The sequence below is a fragment of the Heterocephalus glaber genome, unplaced genomic scaffold, assembly GCF_053883595.1.
Source record: "Heterocephalus glaber isolate CG9 unplaced genomic scaffold, H.glaber_assembly_v1.0 deba00000281, whole genome shotgun sequence".
NCBI lineage: Eukaryota > Metazoa > Chordata > Mammalia > Rodentia > Bathyergidae > Heterocephalus > Heterocephalus glaber.
In genome coordinates, this window is record NW_028258139.1 from 29,587,190 (window position 1) to 29,611,568 (window position 24,379).

At 43.7% G+C, this 24,379-nt stretch overlaps 1 protein-coding gene across 3 annotated transcripts; it reads right to left on the reverse strand.

Moving 5' to 3' along the window:
• Window positions 1–1,362: 1,362 nt before the first annotated feature.
• Sqle (squalene epoxidase) lies at window positions 1,363–21,441 on the reverse strand. Of its 3 annotated transcripts, XM_004837969.4 has the most exons (11): window positions 20,854–21,428; window positions 17,542–17,794; window positions 13,191–13,371; window positions 11,966–12,062; window positions 10,502–10,615; window positions 10,246–10,417; window positions 7,664–7,759; window positions 5,807–5,949; window positions 5,287–5,383; window positions 3,181–3,268; window positions 1,363–1,880 (listed from the first exon to the last, which is right to left on the reverse strand). In XM_004837969.4, exons 1-11 carry the CDS (start codon window positions 21,115–21,117, stop codon window positions 1,688–1,690), a joined length of 1,698 nt encoding a protein of 565 aa, XP_004838026.1. In that variant the 5' UTR covers window positions 21,118–21,428; the 3' UTR covers window positions 1,363–1,687. The 3 variants fall into 3 exon arrangements, with proteins under 3 accessions (XP_004838026.1, XP_087040431.1, XP_021107836.1); XM_087184305.1 differs by lacking the exon at window positions 3,181–3,268 and having other exon boundaries at window positions 20,854–21,441; XM_021252177.2 differs by lacking the exon at window positions 1,363–1,880 and having other exon boundaries at window positions 3,181–3,279; window positions 20,854–21,429.
• Window positions 21,442–24,379: the final 2,938 nt, after the last annotated feature.

Consider the following 24,379-nt stretch of genomic DNA (forward strand, 5'->3'; position numbering starts at 1 on the left):
CAGATCCTAAGGTACTGAAAAAGAAGGAAGAGAAGAGGAAGAACAGGACAGTGACTTTATAGGCTTTGCTTTTCATTGTCACAGTCAGTGGAGAAGGGAAGCCTCGGACCCCAGTACTGATGAGGTGTCCAGGCTCACAAGAGGACTTGTTTGCAGGACTGGGGGCGGAGCTGAGGCCTCCGGCCAGCCAAGCAGGAGCTGCACCAGGGAGCGCCCCGCACACCCACTGGGCCAGAGGGACGAAGCAAATGGGGGGTGGGGGCAGCCGTGCCACAGAGATACCTGGCTGTCTCACTGTCCACACTTAGCAGACAAACGAGGTGAGATGTCTACCTGGGGAAAGCCAGCTGCTGAAAATGCCAGACCTAAGAGCTTTTAATCATAAAACAAGTTTAGAGCAAGGTGGAGGGGAAGCTCGTGACGGGGAATAAATGAATCCACCACGTGCTCTGCTCAAACCAGGGATGACAGAAACGGATGCTGCAGTCAGCTGGCCAGTGAAATAGCTTCTCAAGCAAAAGAGAAAACGTAAAAATTCAAGTAAGTTTTTATTGTAAGTGTATAAATCATTTTTATCTCCATCATTAGACTTTCAGGTTATATTGTACTGCGATTATTTTCCTGGCATTTAGAGATTTGCTCAGATTTTAACGATGCCCAGGACAGAGGCCTCCATAACCTCTTCAGTGCTCATTTAGCAAGACTGGTTTTGCAAATCACCATGAGCTGTTTTTTATTCAGCAAGAGGTGATGTTTACTGAGGAAATACCACAGTGAACCAAGTGTCGGGCACAGGCCTGTAAGCCCAGCACTCGGGGAGGTGAGGCAGCAGGTGGCTAGCCTGGGTGACTTAGCAAGAACCTGCCTCAAATAAAAAATGATAAAAAGGCTGAGATGAGGGCTGGGGATGTAGCTCAGGGGTGGAGCGCTTACTCTGCAGGCACAAAGTCCTGAGTTCAATCCCCTGTATCACAAGAAAGGGCTGGGATGTAGGTCAGTGAGAAGGCACTGCATACAATCCAGAGTACCTCAAAAATAATTAAAATTCTAACTGATTTTACAGCATTACTCCACTTCTTAGAAGTATTCATTTGTTCGTTAACTGTTTCCTGAGATAATGCTGGCCTTGCTTATTAGTGTCACAGAAAAGAATGTGTAAGCTTTTTGCTATTCCTTTAAGGATCTGATATTTTCAGAGCACTCAGAAAAAAGCTTCAGAAAACTGCCCTCGGATTAGGTGAAGGGGATAAGATACCTGCCCCAAAGTCAGGGTGACCTAAAGGACAGGTCTCTGCTCTTCCCATCTCACTTTGTTTTTTCTCCCCTCACCAAGCAGCTATGCAAAGCAGCCCACAAGAAAGCTGTGAGGATTCACCATTTTATTTGGATGACCCAGGACTTGTTCCGAACACTGAGATCAAAAGAAAAATAGTTCCTCAGGTTAGCACAAACTTAGGGTCACAATCATTTCTTTTAAATACCTAGCTTATTTTACCCTTCATTTTAAATTGTAAATTAAGGCATATATTTACATGCTTATATACAAAAAGTCAAAAACAAAGCACTCCCAATCTTGGTCCCAGAGGTTCCACTGTAGAAGCAGTATAGTAAGGTACTACGCTAGATGCACTCTCCACTCTTCTGAGAAGTCCTGAGGACATGGTGCGTTCAAGTGGTCCCTTTAAGCTTAATGAACCATGTATTTCATTTCTGAGTAAATCAGAGGAAATATGACAGCACACGCTTTGTAAATTACAGCACCACTGCTGAGAAGGGCTCGGGGTTTTGTAATCCAAGGTTCCGACTTAAAGCAAAAATACATGGCATAGGCTGCGACAGCAAAGAAGTGTCCAATTAAAACTAGAGGGTCTGGAGACAACCTGTAATAGAAAAGGAAAAAGAATGGGTAGGAGCCAGAGACAAAAATTCACTCATAAAAGGTACCAAATATGGATCATCTATAAAGCTCAATACATATTATACATTTTAGAAGGGTTTACAAACTTGTCTGCCTGTTACATTTGATGGCAAGAACAGAATGATTGTGTACAAGAAATTAAGAGTATCTCTTTCAGAGAGGCCAGTAATTCCTCCCTCACTCCCAAGCTTTCGTTAATCCTGACCCCAGGCTGGAGTACTGGATGCCCTGGCCCGTTGGAATCTAGGCTTTCACAAAAAATGGCAGTAGTGACAATCAGATTATAGATGAGTGAAAGCTGACTCAAAAAACTTCATTTTGCAGACTTTCCAAGAACAGTTCTACATATGTCTACACTGTCAAAATTAATACTTGGATTCAGGCATTCTACACTTCGATCAAATTAATTTTTGTAATTTGGGTTTTTCATATACAAGAAACCACATTATATTTAAACTTGTGTGTCTGATTTATTTCACTTAACATTATGGTCTCAAGGTGCACCCATATTCCTAGAAATGGCTCAAGTTTATCTTTATGGCAGAGTAGTACTCCATTGTGTGTAAATACCACATTTTCTTTATCCATTCATCAGTGGATGGACATTTAGGCTGCTTCTAAGATTCAGTTTTTATGGATTGTGCTGCTATAAACATGGGTATGTATGTATAAAGAGCAAAATAAAAGATAATAGGAAGTAGGGGGTAGATCTTTCAAAGATGGGAAGGGGATCAAGACAGGAAGTGGGGATTAAAAGGGAATTAAGATGTGTTATGGATGGAGCCGGGGATTTAGCTCAGTGGTTCCGCCACCTGCTGCGCAAAGCACAAGGACCTGAGTTCGATCCCCGGTACCAAAAAAAAAAAGATGTGTTATGGACATGAACCAACTCCACACAAGGAATGTAAACATTATGTACTGCAAACACATACTAATAAAAAATTAATTTTTAAGTTCTCATTTCTCAGTTATGCATGGTTCCCACAGATAAGCCCATGCGGATAAACCTCAAGCTTTTTTAAAAGCGAGCTTCCACGTTAATGGAGGGTTTTAGCCTCCCTCCACACCACTCCTAATGGGCACTGTTCTCCGAGTGTGAAACAGTGTTCACCAATGTCTTCTTTCCATTCTTGGGGCCACTTCTGACTGGGATATGATGGATAGTAAGGTGACAAAATGCATAGGGAAGAGGGATTTCCATACACTGAACAGGCCTAAGAAAATCTGGAACACGTTTCCTCTCTGACATCAAAACAACTTACACAGAAAGCAGTCCAACGGGACCAGCAACACACCGTCCACCAAGTTTGAAATAAAGAAAACAGGCTCTTCTTAGTTGATGTAAGGAATCTAAAATGAAACTTTAAAATTACTCTCAATCAAAATACACATTTCACACCTGCCTCCCAAGCCTGAGGGTCCTGAGTTCGATCCCCAGTACCGGAAAAAAAAAAACACATTTAGGGTACTAATGATATGTCAGAAAAAATAAAATACAACAAATACCAAGCCTTACAGATAACTTTTAAATATGTAGTCCTAAAATTTAAGCATTCAAAATTTCTTTTAAATTTTATAGTCATTATTATGGGTGGTAATACTTGTATGAATAAACTTGCTTCTGTTAATAAGTGATTGCCAACATTTAGGTCTCGGAAATTAAGAGGTGTTTAAAGGTTATTTGATTTTGTTGTAAATTCATTAAATGATCCAAAATACTTTAAACTCTTACTATTAAAAAATAACACAATTCTAGAAATCAAATTACCAGTTCCTGAGATGCCCAATCCATATCTCCATGGAGAATGTAAAAGGAATAGCTATCAATAATGTCTTATCTGTATAAATTTTAAATACTTTTCAAAGTAATTCATTAACCTTCACAACACAGTTTAATAATCAGTAACCTTTGTAACAGTTTAGAATCAATGTTTTTTTGAGGTATGCTTAGATTTTTCTAAACAACAGATTTTTTTTAAAGATGCAAAAGATAAACTTTTGTTCCAATAAAATCCTTTCCTTCTCCAATCATTAATTTTTTGGGGTTTTTTTGTGTGTGTGTGTTTTGTTTTTTGGGGGGGGGGTTTGGTACCAGGAATTGAACTTGGGACCTTGTGCTTGCGAGGCAGGCGGCGGAACCACTGAGCTAAAAAATCCCCAGTCCCATTAATTTTTTTAATGTTGCTTTGTTGGTGGATTCCAATTTATAATGTAAGACTACAAGAACTTAGAAAAGCTCAGAATGAGAAACTTACTTTATATTTGTCCACCCAAACATTTTAACTTCCACACCAATTTAGCTAGAGATTTGTTTTGCAAATCATGAGTTTTCTTTTTCAGCAAGAGTTGATGGTCGAAGAGGCTACAGAAAGCATTTATATTGTATCGTCTTTAGCAACCATCATTAAAGAGCTTAGAAAGGAGCTGAGAGCATTTTGACGTCAGATTTTCTCATGAGGAATGCTCAACCGTTTAGACTGACCATTACCTCTCTCCAATATGGAAACAAAAACCAAAGCATGTGGCTATTTCACATGAGCAAAGGGTAAATTCAGTATACTACTCATGCATTTTACCAGGAGGGAAACTAACCTTACTTTGAAGTTCATATTTATTTTCTAAAATATTACCTTAAAAAAAAGAAATTGAAACTGGTGTTCAGAAAGAAAAAGACCACACTGCCTGTTTACCACAGCTAGAAAGACCTTCCATCACAAGCTTACATTTAAGGGTACGCACAATCCAGTCTGGACCAAGGAACTCAAAATCATGGATACATGAGTGAGGTATCACTATTAACGTTCTCTGAGGGAAGTCAACAGCCTTCCAGACAGTGATGGAATACATGATGATCACAAACTAAAAATCTTACTTCAGGATGGAGTTAAAAAGAACTATCAGTAGGCCCGGGAATTTAGCTCAGAGGTGCCACTGCCTGCCTCATAAGCGCAAGGTCCTCAGTTCGATCCCCAGTACCAAAAAAAAAAGAAAGAACTACTGGTACCCAGCTGGGCGTGGTGGCACAGGCCAGTAATCTCATCACCAGGGAAGCTGGGCAGGACTGACACGAATTTGAGGCCAGCCTGGCTACATAGTGAGTTCAAGGCTGGCCTGAGCCACATAGTGAGACCCAATCTCAAAAGGCCAAAAAACAGATAGATAGACGGTCAGACAGACAGGCAGGCTGACAGAACTACGAACTTAGGAGTCAGCAAACTGAATAACACTAATTTCTAGACTAATTAATAATCTTTGTAATTAAGTTCCTTTACTGTGCTAAAAATCTGCAATTCGATATTGTCCATTAAAAAATATGTATACTTCGAGTTCGATCCCCAGTACAAAAAAAAATAAATATGTATACTTACCATCTCTAGCGGAAAATAATTCATACAGCGCCTGAGCAAGGACATTCACAACAAAAGAGTGAGAATTTTTTCTGGTCCAATAGAATGATTTTTTAGCCTAAAAATGAAAAAGATCACTTATTACACAGTAAAGAGGGAAAAAGGCACAAACTGTAATCCCATCCAACTGATATTTTTATTCGGAGCACTATCACCAAATAATAGTGCCTTATGTTTGTTGTTTGCCAAAAATTCATGTTCAGAGCTATGGATTCTATGACTCTTGATGCTAGATTTACAACCACTGTGAGCATACTGTGCCGTGAAATCCAGTTTTTTGTTATGTTACCATTCAGAAATTCAGGAATTCTGTGAGATTCACAGGTTGCAATTCAGGTTCTTTAAGCCTGAACAAGACTGGCTAAGAATGATGAGGCCTAGGCTCCCAGTACAGATTTCCCCACCAGACCCCTATCACTCTTAGCCCCAGGAGAATGAAAAAGACAAAACCTGTTTTTGTCAGAATAATCTAATAGCTTACCTGCAAAACAGCTGCATCGTCATAAAGGTCAGGGATACCCGTCAGCAGTTTCCTCCACAGCTTTACATCTTTTAGAGCCACAGTCATGCCTCCCCCGGTGAGCGGGTGCCTCACGTTGTATGCATCCCCCAAAAGAAGAACACCTGCAGAGAGATGATAGGGTTACAGTGTCCTGCGCCAGTTTGTTGAAAAAAAACAAAGAGAGAAAAGATTATTCTTATTAGCGTCTAAACATTATTGATGCAAGCTGGTAAATATGAAGAATGTGAAAATACGAGGGAATGAATAATGACTCAAATTTGGCGGGACAAAACTTCAAGACTTGATTCTGTCTGTCTTTATTTGGTACCTAATGTATGCCGGGCACCAAGGAGACCATGAAAGAACAGCATACAAATCTAATGAGAAAGCCAAAGATGTCAACACACTTATTCTTTTTCAAAATAAAAAGGATCTATAAGCATCAGACATAAAGTCTCCTACAAGAGGAAAGCAAATCAACACCAGTGCACCACCGAGAAATGTCTGCTCCTGCAGTGTGAAGGGAAGGTAGCTCTAGGAAATGACAGCCAGTAACGTGCTTCAGCAGAAGATAAAACATTCTCCGTCACCAGATCTTAGGCTCTGCTGACACCTTATGTGAAAATCAACCTCTTGTGTGAAAACCACAGAAGTGCAAAGCCCACAGCTTGCCTCCAGGGCCATCCCGTGCTTAATGACCCATGACACGATGACTTCCACACAAGTATTGATGTCAGGTTAATAGAATTATGGAGAATTCTTTTCTGACAGTCACAATGTAATTACATTTATAACTAATTTTTGAATATATCACTATATTAATATATAAAAAGGTGGCTTCTAAATATTATTTCAAAAATTTATGTCTTACTCTAATACCTGCAATAAAAAGCCAAGTTTCTATTGCTCTGCTTCATGGAATATTCTCAAGCGCACAATTTGAACACAGTCCCACCGCGTGGTGCGTACTTTAGCTGGGCATCAGCTCCATTCTCTGCACCGCCGTCAGTTTCCATGGCTGGCCGTTCATTATGCCACTGTTTCCACAGACACTACCCACTCTTCACACCCAGGAGCCCCATTCCGACCTGCTCCGTTCCCACTCACATGCCCTGCTGATACTTTACACCCACACGTCCAGAAGGGATCTCATCACCTCTCCCAACGCGTCCTGAAACTTTGTTCTTTTTCCTCTTCCCATGGCAGCAAGTGGCTGGCAAAACTACCTATAATCAATCTATCAATAGGCCTCACTCCCTTACTATAGTACCAAGCGTCGCGCACTCTACATCTTAGATATCACCCAAATCCATTCCTTACTCTGCATTTTACGGTCCCGGTTCGGCCTTTTACCATCACTTATGGAAAAATTAAATACCTCACCGTAAGACTGACTAACCATGGGAAACACGAGTTCTGAGTTCCTTAAAAATGCCACCGTGCCTCGGCCTCCGGGGGGCCCAGCAGATGCGACTCCATCTACACGGTCCTTCACCTCGCTGCCCACTGACGATCGGCCACTAAGTCTGAAACGCTGGCTTTCCTCCTGAACAATGGCCCCAGCCTCCAACCCTCAGCCCTCAGAGACTGCAGCACCGTGGAGCTCTTCTCACACACCTCGTCACCAGTGCTGTGAAGCTTATCCTCCACATCCCTGACTACAGTGCCTCCTCCTCTGCTGTATGTCCGATGACTGACACCAAGTCATACTGATTACTAACTACACAGATCATAAAACTAAGCTTTGTATGAGTCCTCAAGATGCCAATCCCTAGTAACCAGTTCTCTTTCTCATGTTATTTTGGATTTTATAAAGTCAGTCCAATAGGATAATACCTCGTTTGTTTACTGGTGAAGAAGGGAGGAACGTTGCTGGCATCGACTTCAAAAGAGAATTCTGAGAGGCTTCTAGGAATGGTTCTTTCAGGTGATCTGCAATAAATCCCATCCACCCAAAGAAGTCATTTCAATTTCAAATTTCCACACATTTTCTCATCAAGCATAAGCAAACACCTACTACACATGCATCTCTTGTGCTATATCGACCTAGTTATTAATAACAGTATTCATTAAACACCCAGTTATTCGTGCTGAGGAATGACTAAGCAATCTAAGAGAAAATTCATGGAAACAGACATGAATGCAGCTGAAATGTGAGGAAGGCTGAGATAACTGATATGAGATGTGATGAAAAGAAAGCCCCCCAACTCTAACTCTTCCAAACGCTACCTGGCAACTGGCAATTTAATTTACTGCAGCCAGCATACTCTGACAGCAAGGGATGAGACACACCACCGGCACACAGCAGGAGGGTGCACGCTAGAAGCAGTGGGTCTGGGTGGAGGCACAGGTCATCTCTACTTCTCTGAGCTTCAGTTTCTTTATAAAATGAAGTCGTCGGATCAGCTCATCTCTGAAGTATCAAATTTTAAAGTTTGTGCTTCTACTTATATAGAAAATGAATTGTGGTACAGTGCCCAGTATGAGGATGGAGGAGGAGATGCCTATGTTGAAACCTTTCCATTCATGCAAGGAACAGAATCTGGACACTCTAACCAGCATAAACATGGACCTATAAATAGTTTGGATGATTTCAGGTCAACCTGCTCCAGTCAGATCTGGATTGGAAAAAAATAATAAACTGACAGTAAAAAAAAATAAATAAATATATAGGTATAATTATATTTGCTAAAAATGTCAGGTAACAGACTATCCTTTTCTAAATACGTATAACTACTTTTCCCTTCTGAAAGCTTCAAAAGTGGCTGAACTGAGTGAAAATTCACTAGTGTTTTCATATTCAGATGTTGAAAAATGTCATTATTAAAAATCTAAGTTTAAAAATAAGACTCAAGATATATCATGTAAAGGTACAAATTCCCAATGATGAATGTCATCATATTGTATACCTAAAATGTACCAATAAACTTAATGAAAAAAGAAAAAAAAAAATCTGTCCACTTTGTTTCGCTCTACTTTTGTTAGTATCTTAGTCAATTAAATAACTTTAACAATAATCCACACTTTTTGTTGAACATGCACTCAGAATTAGTTTCTGTTACTGTACCCATAACTGATAACTAGGGTTTCCCTTCAATTTTATTTAAAAAACAAAACAAAACCTGAGAATCAAACGAGGCCCTCATATATGCTAAAAGCACACACTCTGAACTACAACTCTAGCCCGCTTGTCAAATTCTTGGTAATTTTTCTTCCACTTCTTTCCATTCTCAAAAAGAAGACTCAAAAACCTAGTACCATCCAAAGCTTTATGAGTGCTGACATGACACTCAGAAAGTTTGGATTTGGGGAGCACTTTGGATTTCGGTTTTCTGGGTTAGGGATGCTCAACCAGTTTAAATCAATGCAAATATTCCAAAATTCTGAACAGTCTGCAAACAAATACCTCTAGGAACAAGGATTTGGGATAAGGGATAGTTAATCTGCAATTTAATCTTCAGAAAGGCCACGTAATCTCTCTGAACCTTAGCTCTCTCATCTGTAAAACTGGAGGACAAGAATACCTCACAGATGAAAAGAAGTGATATTTGTAAGATAGCTTTCTATAGCAGACATACAGTAAATGCCAGATATCACTACTGTAAGAAACCCAAAAGTAGTGAAGCATGAGGGATGTTGCAACAATTTAAAATCCTTACATGATGGTTTAGACCACCTTAAAAAATACTATGTATGCCATATTGTTAATTATTCTGAAAACCAAGCTTCAGTTAGTATTATAAAACATACTGAAACTACTTTTTTAAATTTAGAGTCCGTTGCTAGTTTAAATAGTTCAGTCCCAGCATATCTGGTTGACCAGAGGTGTAATGGCTTGTATCTAGAGGTCCTCCCAAAGCCTTATGTGGTCACAGGTGGGGCTTTTCAGAGATGGCTGCATCTAGGGTGTATGATGCTGGGATTAAGTGTGTGATGCTGGGATTAAGGGTGTGTGATTACTAAATGAGTCCACCGATTGGTTTAGCATAGTTCTCCATGTGGATAATGGGAAGGCCCACCCTGGGTATAGGTGGCACCACCCAAAGGGTGGATAGCCTGGAAGGGATAAAACAGAGAGATGGCTGCTGCTGTTTCTTTACAATTTCGCTGCTTTACTGCCTTCTGCCAACCATGAACTGTTTCTCCTCTGCCATGCTCCTCTGCTATGCAAACCTGCCTTGGAGCCAGCCAACTGTGAACTGAAACCTCTACACATTGTGAGCTACAATAAACCTTTCCTCCTGTAACTTCAGGTCTTGATTATTTTGTCTCAGCAATGAGAAAAGCAACTAATACAGGAGGCATTTCCCACACTGGCTTATCTTAGGCATAGCTCAGGGAAAGGTGGAGAGGGAGAGCCTTTTGTGAGCTTTGCTTTCAGAGTAGATTACAATGGGGAGTAAAATCCTCTTTCTTACCAGGTACTTGTGGGTAAATTTGTTCAGCCAAGTATTCTCTTAGATCCCTTGGCCTTTGTCCACGAATGTCAACAAGTACTCGCGTTTCACTGGATGAAATCTGGTAGATGAGAACTGGGCTTGGATTAAGTAGAAGAAGTTCAGCATAATGGGGTTCAAACTGTGGTGCATCCTAAAAAAATAAAGAAATAAATATTTCAATGACTTTCAAATTTCATGTTACTTTTATTTTTCTACAGCTATTCTCCCACGGTACCTTCATAAGGAAGCCAACAAAATGAGATGAAACAGAAGCTTCAGTGGAGATCAGGTTTTTCCTGAACTTGGAGAAAATCCCATCTGCTACTACAGTCAATGGAGCATGAAGTTCCTATAACAGATAAAGAATACTCAGCTAAATGGTAGAAACACACAGTAAATTGTCTATTCTTAAAATCTGTGCGTGAGCAGAATTTAAAATAGTATAGGATAACATTAGAGGGCAGTGGAAACACCACGTGGGTGGGTGTAAGCGAACATGTGAGAGACACTTCCTCTGTGACCTAAGATCACCTCCCTTCACAGCACTCCCATCAGTCCAGCAGGGAACCAGGTGCAGTGGCACACACCTACCATTCCAGCACTTGGGAGGCTGAGGCAGGGGGATCACTGTGAGTTTGAGGCCAGCCTGGGCTACACAATGAATTCAAGGCCAACACAAACTACATAGAGACCCTGTTTCAAACAACAACAAAAAGAAAAAAACCTATTAGGGCTTACTCTCCACTTTTAACAGATAGGAGGGGAATAACTATAAAACAAGCAAGGGCCAGGTATGGTGGCACACACCTGTAGTCCCAGCACTTGGGAGCCTGAGGCAGGAGGACAGTCATGAGTTCATGGCCAGCCTAGGCTATATGGTGAGTTCAAGCCCAGCCTGAACTACTTAGCAAGACCCTGTCTTAAAAAAAAAAAAATGAATAAAAAAATAATAAAATAAACCAAGCCAGGATAACACAAGACAGAATCTCATTACCAACGCCATGGACGAGGCAGATTCATTTTGGAATTTTCTTTGTACAGTGCTTTCAATCAGTGACTAGAGCTTAGAAAATGTTTATGTTAATGGCTAAATGTACTTACTATCCTGCAGGCAGAGACCCTTGCAAAGCCTCTATTAGAGATCAGTTTCTAGGAGGGCACCCACCTACTGGAGCCGCCTGGAAGGAGCCTGGCCCTTTCTCAGCAGACGTCAACATAATCACAGACCAGAAACTGTCTTATTCTGCTTCCCTAGATTCTCCCCCTCTGCCTAGAACACTGGGTGTACAGTAACAGTACCATACCGATATTTAAAAATTAAGAGAGTAAATCTGTTATGTGTATTTTGTCACAGAATTTTTAAAATCAAGAAGGCTGAATCATTTACTTTATAGATTCTCTTACTTTTGCTTTTCTGACTTAAACAATTGCCTGTTTGCCCCAACCATTTGTTTCATACTGAATCTCTCCTTCTTCCTCCTTGGTACGGTTGATACACTGATCTTAGTTTTAAAAGTTTCTGCACAGCATTTTGGGTGCTCTATCAAAGCGCTGTGATCTGCAGCCCATGCTGTTGCACCAGGAGAGCTCAGTCCACGTGGGGAACAGTAAATGACTGCACCCATTCCTCTAAAGGACACTAGAAAGAGACAGAACACTATCTCTGGGGACGAGATGACACACATGTGCTAAGCCTCACCCTGACATCTCCGGTCCCTTTATCTCGGTACTTCACTCCAATCACGGCATCGTCTTCCTCCAGTAACTGCAGTACAACGCCTTCAATAAACTCTGCACTGAAGGGTAAATAAACAGCATATTTGGGCAATTTAAACTAGACATAAATTCCTTACTTCTTGCATAGAACAAGGTCTAGAATGACAAAGAAAACACATCAGTGAATTTTAGAAGTATGTGTGATTTCTATTTTGTAATTTACTTACACTGAATACATACTACAAATATAATTGTTTTAAAAGTACTTTAAAAAGTCTCATTAGATTTTTAACTAATTAAAAATAAAATGCATGCAGAGAAATGTTATATACACATATGCACACATAGAGGTGGAAAACAAACTGCAGCTTATCTAACAAATTCTTAAAAGTAGTTATATCCAGCCGGGGATTTAGCTCAGTAGTTCTGCTGCCTGCCTCGAAAGTGCAGGGTCCCGAGTTCAATCCCTGGTACCAAAAAAAGTAGTTATATCCAGTGAGAATATCCAAGGTAAATTTTACTATCTAGATTTTGGTGTATTTTTCCATTTTTACACAATGAGCATATTCTACTTCCGTGGGTATCAAGTACTTAAGGATAAGTCCACTTAATTCTTCACTTGCTTTGTCAACACTTAATTAAGACTACGTCAATCACATGAGTGTTCTTATGCTAAAAATGTCCTTATTTACAGTGCTTAACAGCTGCAGGCAAATATAAGGTAATGACCAAGAGAAGCCACCAGTCCTGCCATACTGGGTCCTCAGTGAGAACAAACAGGAGTTTCTCCTTGAAGTCCTCTATCCTGCCTTCCTACAAAAGGTACCATCACCACAAACACAAACTCCCAAGCAGGCACTCTTGTGGTACAATTACCATAAGCATGTCCTCTAAATTCCAAAAAGGGGGGCCAGGGATTTAGCTCAGTGGCACCTGCCCTGCAAGCACAAGGTCCTGAGCCTGATCCCCGGTACCGGAAAAAAAAAAAAAATTCGAAAAAAGGAAAATTCTCCATGGTTCTATGTCATTGAAAAGAAAATTACATGATAATTCTTAAGAAAGTCACCAAATATGGTCTTCTAACTCAGGGTTATTTTAGTATACCATGTTCTAGACTGCCCAAAATCTGATGAAGATCTCTACAATCTTCCTCGCACCAAGGCCAAGCTTAACCCTTGAACACTGTAGGTCTGAAGCTGCAGTCTTACTTGGGCTCTGCCATGGCTGCTTTCCGGAGATTCATGATGAATCTGCCATGATGGAAGGCTCTCCCGCTGTGCACCTGGCCGTCTTCGGAGGGAGGGTAGGTGATGTGCACCTCTGACTTGCTCTCCCGATCGTGCATTACGTAGCCGTTCATACACTGCGCATCGATGCCTTCCACGGCATCTGCAAAGCGATGATTCTGTTAGCATGCTCAGGCTCCAAGTGCCAAGAGCAACACCAAGACACTGAAACCAGTATCTGCTCCAGAAGACCACAGGCCAACTGGGGAACTGTACATTAGTGGAACTAGTACAGAAATCTTACTGTTTCTGGCAGTCAACAGGTGTCTTAGCAAAACTGTATTATCACTGAAAGATGACAGTCCGGCCTGGTAGCTCATGCCTGTGATCCCCGTACTCGGGAGACTGAGGCAGGAGGTGCAGGGAGTGCGAGGCCGGGGCTACACCATGAGTTCAAGTCATCCTGAACTACACAAAACAAGCAAGTGAGCACCCAGTACAACTCCCAGCTCTGTAATTCCACTTTGCCTCAGTCATGAGCAAGGACGTAAGCATGAGGAGAAATGACCCACAGTCCTGTCCTGAGGTAACGGGCTCTGTCCATGGAGACTTAGGGGCCGTGAGGCAGCCCATGGGGGAGCACTCGGCCGCAGTGGGGTCACGGAGAGTCCCTGGGTCCCGAGGAACGGCCTGGTTTGACACCACCAAGGTAGCATGCTGGTTCGGGAGGCACAGCCAAGTCAAGAGCAAGGACCTCCAGGACCACCCCACGCGCCCTGGGAGCCCAGCAGCCTCTCCCAGGATGTGCAAAGCTCTCAAGGGCATCATTCAACCTCTGCGGCTGCTCTTTGACCTTCATGAGATCTGCCCGCGAGGCAGAGCCCAGAAACCAGCTCTGCTTGCATGCCATGCAACAAGCAGAGCAGCCGACCAGACACAAGACAGAAGCGCCGGCGGCTCTCTAAGGGACAGCACTGGCCCTGGCTCCTGACTCACAGATTTCACCGGCACACAGAGAAAAGGCACAATGCCATTTCTACTGCCCATGCCATTTCTGTAGAGACAGCCGGGAGAGTCCCTAAACCAACTCTCTGGTGCCTTATAATACTGAGTCTTTCATTTCTCTTCATAAAGAGTAGCTCAAACTATGCAACTAATTTAGTAATTTCTGATGATGGTTTTATCTGTAGCAATATCTATATTATCTATTATTAGTGAAAAACTGAAGAGAACAAAATTTTGTAACAAGTTGCTCTTAAGTATTCAAAACCCTTGACTTTTTATTTAATGACCACGTGATATCCAATAGCTGGCCGAACACCTAAAATCTGATTTCCTGTGTTCCAAAAGTATCTGTGTATTTTCATGCTTCTTATTTGTTGAGCAAATAAACATCGCACCTTTAGTCACCTCCTCCTCCTCCTCCTGACACAATGTTTCTTTACACCCTCATCTCCATCACCATGCAGACTCCAGTACCCAAAACCCTCTTTTCTGTCTCGCATCCCAGTCTCACTACTGTCCTATTTTATTTTAGACAGGGTCTTGCTCTGTAGTTCAGGCTATCAGGACCTCACTGTGTAGCCCCGGCTGGCCTCGAACTCAAGGCAACCCTAACCCAAGTGCTGGGATTACAGGAGTGTGCCACCACTCCTGGCTCATCCTATTTCTTTTCTGTCATTAGAAAAGCTCTTCAAGATAGTTTTCTAGTCTCAAATTTTTCAACTGCCAAGTCATTTCAATCTGCTTTCTGGTCACTATCACAAATGGCCCAGTGCAGTGCCTACCATCTGTATGCATCTTACTGAAGAGAGTGGCCCTTTCCAGATGCATGCCCACCCTCTCAGGAGAAACACTAATCTATGTTGACCTAAGTGACATCAAACAGTTCCAGCTGTCTTCTGTCAACTGTCATCCTGCCAGTTCCTTCTGTCTCTTTTGCGTGAGTTTCCTAGGACTTAAGTTTATTCTGTCTTCTCCTTTTTTCTCATGCTCTCCTTAGATGGACTCAGTCATTGTCATGGCTTTTACCTATCACAAACACACTACCCTGTCAAGCTCAGAAACTCAGAATGCTGGCCAGCCCAAACTCCTCCCCTGAACTCTGATTCACATATTGTATTTCACATCTCCACTTTAAACAGCTTTCCCCCAAGTTTCTTCCACACCTGTTCCTCTCTCAGGTCTTCTTATCAGCAAATGGTAGTACCATCAACCAGCTGCTAAGTCAACACCTGTGAAAGGCCGGGGATGTAGCTCAGTGGCACCAAACCTCCCTGGCAAGCACAAGGTCCTGAGTTCAATCCCCAGTACCATACACAAGAAAACAAACATAGGAATCACTCTGATAGCATCCTATTCTTCAAATCTCACACCAATCTCTTATTAAGCATCTTTTCTCACTGCTGGGACACAATACCCAACACCCAAAATTTAAAGGAGGAGAAGTTCATTTTGGCTCACATTTCAGTCCACAGTTGGCTGGCTCCAAGGCAGAGGGTGAGGCACAGGGGACTGGCGGAAGAATAACTGCTCCCCTAGTCAAGCTTGGCAGGCAGGGAGTCAAGGGAGGCAGGGCGGGAGATCCACCCTTCCCAAGTCACTCACTACCCCAGCTCCTCTCAGCAAGGCAGCCCTGGCACCTCCACGGGCCAGCCCTCTCCCTAAGGTGCTGACTGCAAGCACATGAGACTCTTGGAGGATATCCAGAGACGAGCTGTAAAGGAAGTCACACATTTCTCTTGATTTCACTCTCAATCTGTCCACTTCTCTGTATCCTCTGCCACTGTGCTAGACTGAAACACCATCATCCATCGCCGGGATTTAACAACGAGTGACCCACATCTCCTGGCCTGACTATCATCACAGTCTATTCTCACGGTCCATTCTCCATACCGTCAAACAGCATTCTACAAATGGCAGGCTGTGACTCAATGGTAAACTGTGAAAGGAATTCTGAATTGCATAATCAGGTGAAAACTAAACACACATTGAAAATGCAAAATAAAACAAATTTCAGGGTTGGAAATGTTATGCAGCTCTGTAGTAGAGCACATGCTGAGCATGCAAACCCATGGCACCACGTTATTGTGTTTTTCTTTTAAGACAGAAGATGTTACTGTATGAGTTATTCTTTCTAAACTAAAACCTCAGTACTCAGTCTAACTGCAATGTTGGCACTTTATGATAATTAAGTGGGTTTTGGGTTGCAGTTTGCAAAGCCATCACTGCACCAGAACACCAGCGGCCCCAAAAGGGTGGAAAATTTAGTCAGGCTGAAATATATATGGATTCAATGTGCTACTCAGAGTAGCTACTGAGGCTTGAAGTCACTGCTGTAGATGCAAAATGAGATCATGTCCCCTCCAGCTGCTCTGCAGAGCCTACATGACCTGGCTGCTGCCTGCCTTGCCAACCTTACTTTCCCGCCACTCTTCACTTCCTCTTTATTCACTCCTTCCTAACTATAGGGCTCTCCTTTCCAGTTCCTTAAAGAAAATACGAAACACATCCATGGTGCCTCCAATATGCAAAGCACTACTCTGAATGCTTTATGTGTATGAATTCACTCAATCCTCATAATAACAGTGTAGCAGAGGCACTTAGTATACCATTTAGAAAGCAAGGGAACTAATACACAGGAGGTTAAGCTACTTCAGCCAAAGCTGGTTACTTAGGTCACACAGCTTTAAAGAGCCAAAGCAGCAGGTATTCAAATCCAGCCAATCTAGTTCCAGAATCAATGCTTTTAATTAATGCAACACATCTCCTACCACACACACCAATCACGTAGTTTCTCACCTTCCAAGCTGGCTGTATTATGTACTCTGTTCCTCGAGAATAGACAGTTTCCCTGTCTTGTACACCAGTGTATGGCACCAGTACAGCACCTCATGCAAAAGTAGTAAATAAATATTTCCTCAGTGAGTATAGCTGCTGCTTAAGAGGCACTGGCTAAACAGATGAATGATGCCTTAATAAAATCCTCTAAGTACCAGGACTGTAGCACATATGTAACACACATTTTCAAATGAAGTTTCCTTTACCTTTCACTAAAACTCATGTCTTCATTCTGGGGAGTTTTCCCATCTTCAATTTTGACCATTACAATTTTTCAGATATTTCATTGTATCTTATGAAGTGTAATTCCTATCTCCTCATACTTCTAAGTGCTTATTTTCTCCTTTGCTCTCATAGTCATGCAAATTTGTTGATAAAAAGAGTATTCTAAACTTTCTAAGTGAAACTATGGTGCAATACCTTTTTTAGCAGCACAGTCTAAATGATGATACCTGCTGAGACAGAACTCTCCTGGAAACCAACGTGAACCTACCTCCAAGATCGAGGTCTTTCAGAACACAATAACCGCCAGGCTGCAGAAATTCTCCAACTATCCTGTCAGGCTCTTTTAAGTCTCTCTCAATTACTGTCACCTTTCTTCCATCCCTGGAGAGCACTGCTGCCAGAGCAGAGCCAAGTACGCCAGACCCCACGATGATCACTTCTGGATCATTCAAAGAAGACGCTGAGATGGAGGTAGCTGCTCCTGTTAAGGCTGTTTCGGACATATGGATTCCTTTTCTATGCTGTTTAATAAAAAACGGAATTTTACTTCGAAATTTGTTAGCCTTAAATCGTATTACCACCATATCAATGCAGCAGACTTTTGCATCTTAGCCAAAAGCTTGACCCCAAACATTATTAACGAAATGAACTGCTTATATTTGAAAACCCAAACCCTATATAAAAATCAATGGTATCAAAGTACGGATTAAATAAATATGTATATTATTCCAATAAAATTAAATATATACATGTATTCCTTTTTCCAAACGTGGTACTTAGAAAATGCCATTATACAAACATATTTAGAAATGCACACCAGGCCAAATAAACATATATAAGGGACTCAAAGGCATATAACAGGTAAATTCTATCATTAATTACTCCATGCTTCAAATACATATTGAGTATCTACCAGATGTAAATATCTTACAACTTCTGATTTGACTTCATGCTATACTACTCAACACCTTTTACATATTTCTAAAGATACCTTAAATTTTCTCCTTCTGGATTTTCCCTATCTAAAATCAGTTTGACATAACAAAAAGACTGTCAAATCCTGGCTACATATTTGTTAGCTGAGAATTACTTAAATCTGTAAAATTATAAAAGAGCCCAGTAGCACTGCTTTGCTGCCGTCTGTCCTCCATGAACTGTTGCCCCCGTGCCACCCTGTCTTGGCGCCAGCTGATTATGCACTGAAAACTGTACACCACATAAACTGTAAGTGAACTGTAAGCCAAATAAACCTTTCCCCCTTTAAAAAAATAAAATAAAATTATAAAAGAACAAAAATAACTCTTACTGCTCCTTGGGATGTGACTTGTTTACAACTTTACTCAGAAACATACAACCGCATATTTAAGTTGTCTCTTCCTTTTTCCCCAGCCTGACACTCCTAGAAGCCCAGTCAAAGCGCTGGTTCTCAGCTCAGGACAAGGGCAAACCCTGACCCTTCCCACTGGACTGACAGCAAAGGCTTTTACACTGATCACAGACAATGAAAAGCTCTGTGTTGGGAGGTCTATGCCTGCTGAGAATGAAAGGACATGTTAGCTTTTTAAAATGAACAATTCAATCTTACAACAAGTATTTATTCTTGGATTCACAATCTGATATGTTTCAGATACAGAATTGGAAGGAACCATCTTTCTTGAGTTCTCTGACCTTAATGATTAAGGTAGGAATAAATTCCAATTAAAGATTTTAATAAAGAGCTCAGACAAAAAGGGAAAGTAGAAAGTCTAAAATCCTTCAGAACGCTAATGTTCTGTTTTTCTAATATTCACCCAGCATGGTTTTACCTTTAGAATGGATTTGGGCTTTGTCCATTTGTTACTATAATCTCTTAGAGAAATACTGTTCTGTCCTTTACCAAGGAGAGGACAGGAAAGTCTATTCTTCCCACCACTAGGTCATGATGGCCAGAACAACTGGTTACACTAAGTTACGGACCTGGGAACAAGACAAGTCCCTTTTGTCATCTGAACTAACTTTTATTAGTTTTTCTTCCTAAAATCTTCCCATTACACACACACACACACACACACACACACACACACACACACACACACATGCACACGCAGGGTCCTGGGGGAGAGCTCTGGAGGAAATCAAGTCTTTCAGAGCCAGGTCAATGCAGCAAATGTGAATAAAACTCGCTACTCCACAGATGACACCCTACACTACCTAGTTTCTAAGGAATGCAGAGAGAGGCCGAGGCAGTCACAAAAGGGAACCAATGACTGCTCCCAGGTTTTCTACTCCAAAATTTCTCTTCATAGCGTGGAACTAAGTCTTCCAGCCTCCTGGACTCCTAGTGCACAGAAAGTTATACCAGATAAAAATACCCAGAGTTTTCAAACAGTGAGTTAAGGGTTTCCTCTTCCTTCTTTCCCATTCCTCCAATCCACATGCACTCTACTGAACAGATAGCACGGCTCAGAATGCTCCTAATAGCACCACAGCACCTTTAGACTAATAAAGGTTCCACAGGTACTTATGAGATGGTTAGGGATCAGGCATTTTGGAAATCATTAAATGAAATCATTTAATCCCATAACTACCAGCAAGGGTGATGCTATCCCCATCTAACAGAAAAGGCAAGTGCTTCTTGCAGACATTTGTCAGCCAAAAAGTTCTAAACCAAGTAAGTCGCTCTCTCCCACAAACCTTGCGAAGCCGTGCTGTGGATACACCAAATGCCACAGCTCCGCAATCTTGAGCACTCTCTAAGGCATTCATCCCTTGGTCGGTCCCTGGATCTAGTCTCTTGCCTGACGACTTTGCCTCCATTCTTGCACCCCAACAAGCCCTTCTTCATTACACCAAATGGGCTGTTCTTTCTAAAATGGGAAAACCAGGCACACCTGAAATCGCCCGCACTTAAAATCTCCACTGCTCTTGGGGACAAGTCCAAACACCCACGGCCAGCAGAACCTACCTGATCAGACCCTGGAGCTTTCTCCCCTCGCATCTCCTACCCCGGACTCCACTCCTTTCTCAAGGATGGTAACTTCACGTCACTATCCTGGGACATTGCTCAACTAGGAATCACTCGACCAAGGACACCATTGTATCAATACTCAACACTCCAGTGCCTGGGGGACGGGGAGGCTTTTTTGCCCAAGGTTTTAAAATGTTGAGCACTTCTGCTGCTTTTCAAACTCTGCTGTCACGTTCCCCGGCCACCTGTTACTTCTTCAAAGCAGGACTCATCTACAGCGTTTCTTCTGTCCCAGACACAATGTGCAATCCTCACCCGAGGACTTAAATAATTTTTCTATCAGGGAAAGTGATTCTGTCCTTCAAAATGAAGTTCTAACATTTCGTTTCACCTCTCCTAATCACACCCATTCCAAACCCGATATGAGGGGCAATCAACACTAAAAGAAACTAAATGTTTTCATCTCTCCTAATAGGGCGTAGCGAAGGCACACTCCAGCTTTAAACGTCATTTCGACCCAATGAGGGTTTACTGTAGGGTACGCAAGGTGGCGATTTCGCCCTCTGGGACTGTGAGGACAGCTCGATCCCTCACCATCCCACTCACTCGCCTGCCCACCCCGAAGGCACCTACCCTCAGGGACTCCAGCTGCCTTGTATTGGCTGCCGCAGGCGGCGACTTGGCCCAGAAGAAGCCGATGACGGGCAGCCCCGAGAGGACGTCAAAGAAGACGGCGGCCTGGGAGCCGCTCCGGGGGCGGCAGCGGTAGGACAGCACGAGGCCGAGCGACAGGAAGACCAGCGCGGCCAGCAGCAGCTCCCGGACGGCCAGGCTCACGAAGTCCCCGCACTTCTTATAGAGGTAGGTGAAGGTGGCGATGCCCAGGAAGGTCCACATGGCCGCGGAACGGCACCGGCACGGCGGGGCCGGACTCCAGGCGAGCAGCGCCCCACGCCGCGAAGGCCCCGTCAGGGCATCGGAGGCCGGCGGCAGGGGCGGGAGGCAGGCCGTCTCTCGGGCTGGGCAGCGCGCGGACGGTCCGCTCGGCGGACTCGGCTCCCGGGGCAGCCTGGCTGCAGGCTCCAGCAGACGCCTCGGCCCAGAGGCCGCTCGAATCCTCGCTCGCCGGCCCCCTCCCCGCGCGGCGCCGCCGCAGTCGCCTGAGCAACCGCCACAAGCAAGCCCAGCGCTCGCGCCAGCCCGCGCCTCGCCGCCGGGGCGGGCTCGCTCCGGGTCCGGGGCCGGGGGGCGGAGCCCGATCCTGGCCCCGCCCGCACCGCCCCCTCGCCGCCGCCGGCCAATGAGGGCACGCGCAGCGCGGTAAGCCGAGATGGCACTATGGCGCGCTCGGCCAATCGCTGGCGGCGCAGTTCGGAGGCGACTCCGGGAAAGGCGCTAGGGCGATGTTGCGTGGTCAGGGTGGGACGTGGGGTGGGCGCCGGCCGCCGGGTCGCGCCGGGGAGGGGGCCGGCCTGCCCCGGGGCGGGGCTTGCGGAGGGCCCGCCCACCGCCCAGGCGCGGGAGTCCGCGCGGGGCGGGACGTGACGGTCCGGCGCACCTGCGCGTCAGAGGGCGGTGGCAGGAAGGAGGCGTGGACTCCCCAGGGTCGCGGCGCCGGCACGCGGCGGAGGCTGCGCTACCCGACGGGGCGCTGCCCTAGCGCTCGCGCCCGAGGCCTGGGCCCTCACCGACCACTCGCAGCTGGAGGCCCGGAGGGTCGGTCTTCCCTGCCCGCCGGAAGGCTCCTTCTGATAAAATCACTCACAGCAACTCGCTCGGTGCTTTCCTTTTAGCTGCTTTTCACTCAGCGCATCCTCCGTGAAAGGAACAGAATAAATGAATGAATGATAAAGGACAGGCGGTGTACAAGGAAGGCCCGATCCAGATGCCGCCCGAGCCCCGAGCCCCTCGGCCTCTCCAAGCAGTTGGCGAGTTCTTCGGGAAAGTAGGGGCCCCGGCACCCGGTGCCAGATGCGTGCTCTGCAGTTTAGGAAACACGGCGCCCCTGATACTGAGTTCATCTGCTAATATTTGTCCGAACACTCACACGGCATCATCTGACCCTCACGACAACTTCTTTTTATAAAAGAGAAAATAAAAGTTACGGCAGGGAGTGGAGCTACCGTATGAATCTGGCTGTCCTCGCGGCCACCGCGCTCTGCTGAGAGACTGCAGGCTTGGGAGGCGGGCCCTGGCTGAAGAAAGCCAGGCCTGGGTCCAGCCCTTGAGGATGTGGGGACACAGTGGGGCGCTCCTCCTCCGTCACCCTGAGGCTCCCAGCCCACACCCCGGAGCGCAGGATTCCTCTGCACCGTCCATGTCTCAGGACCTCACCACAGGCCTAAACGCAGTGGGGCAAGGTGACCTGGAGGTGAAACCTCTGAAACTGAGCCAAAATTACCCTTCCCTCCCGTTAAGTTGCTCATCGCAGGTCTTTTGTCACAGCAACGAAACACAAACACAAGTGGCTTGACTAAATCACAGCTTGTAAGTGACAAAACCAAAAGTTAAACTGGTCTTTAAATCTTGTACTCCCCCAACCCCCTTTTTTGAGACAGCGTCTTGCTAAGTTGCCCAAGTTAAGCTAGACCTTGTGATTTTCCTGCCTCAGCCTCCCATAGTGCTGTGTCACCAGGTCTGGGTCCCCAATATTATCAATAAATGCCCTTTCCTCTGTTATAAAACCAAGACTTTCCCCAACAATATTCTTCACTGGTATCCAAACATTTGTTGTTTGAAATACACATCAAAGTAAAAAGACCTGGAAAATCAGTTCAACAAACTGTTTATCAGTATCTACTTATTGCTAAAATCATGAGGCTTGAGTAGTTGACTCTAATAGAGGAAACACTGTATCACCAGAATGATTATTTCTTGCTTACCCTGTATTAAAGACTATCATGAGGATTTTTTTATTAAGGAGGTAAATTTGTATTATTAAGGAGGTAAATTTATTATTTATTAAATATTGATAGTATTAAATTAAATATTAAAACTAAATATTAATTATTAAATTAAATATTAATTAAAATTAAATATAAATAATATTATTAAGGAGGTAAATTTCTTGAAAACAATGTTCTTCATGTGTTTTTATCTGTACAAAGTGATCCTTAGGGTGGCAGGGCCTCAATCTTTGGGACAGTTCCAGATCCCATTCTGAAGGTGGAACAGAAAGAGTATCTGCAACACCTAACAAGAAGCATGCACTGAATGCCTGTATTCTGCGAACTGAATTAAATGTTATCAACTACACTTAAATTTTGAAATCTTGCTTGATACTGCTCATTTAGAAACAGAAATCTGTCACTGAGGCCTGAAGTGAAAGCAGTGTGACCTGTACCAGCAGATCGGCCACTTACTGGCAGGAAGTAATGATGTGTGGATAGGGCCATCACCTTGAGGAAGGCAAGCTACCTACGTTAGACCACCAGTGTTCTGAGAGCCTTTCATACATGAGTTCATCTGCCCCATGCAACATTATCAATCAGTGGGCCTTCGGTAGCCCCACTTACAAACAAGGAAACTAATGCACAAAAAAACGAGCACACAGCTAGTGAGCAGCAAAGCCTGAGGCCCAGGCCAGAAAATCTAGCTGAGAAACCTAGGGATATCTGACTATTTTTTAGCCCTCCTCACAAATCTAGTTATCTTAAACAAACAAAAAGCACACCTGATCTCTTTATGTCCTGCTTAGACACCTGCTGTCTCTGCTGGCCTGGTTTGGCACACCAGGCGCCCTCTTCCTAAGTGCCGTTCTCAATGCCGATGAAAAGCCCGGATGAACACTCCCCTTTTGTCAACTATCCATTTTTGTAAGACCCAGATTGATTAATCATCATTATCTCCTCCACATTTTCAAATTCCAGCTCCTTGTAGCACTTACCAAATTGTGCTGTGATTATCTTTTTCCAGAGGACTCAACTCCTTAAGCACTTGGCAATTGTTAGATGGTAAACATTTTTCAACACATTGAATATAACCTTTCCTGTCTTCATTTTATCCCCCTAACTTTTGTTTTCTTTTGGTAGTAAAATAAGCCATTCTTTTTTTCTTTGGTACCGGGGATTGAACTTGGGACCTTGCGCCTGCAAGGCAGACAGGGGAACCACTGAGCTAAATCCTGGCCCAGCCATTCCTTTTTTACTGTTTTTATTTG

Bases quoted from the DNA above. Each gene is read 5' to 3' on its own strand.
- Sqle (XM_004837969.4), bottom strand. From the start codon at position 21,117: ATGTGGACCTTCCTGGGCATCGCCACCTTCACCTACCTCTATAAGAAG. The intron at 5,950-7,663 runs GTATTATCCTAT...ATCTCTCTGCAG, and splicing joins TTCACCAGTAAACAAACGAG to GTGTTCTTCTTTTGGGGGAT. The intron at 3,269-5,286 runs GTAAGTATACAT...GTTTCATTTTAG, and splicing joins ATTATTTTCCGCTAGAGATG to ATTCCTTACATCAACTAAGA.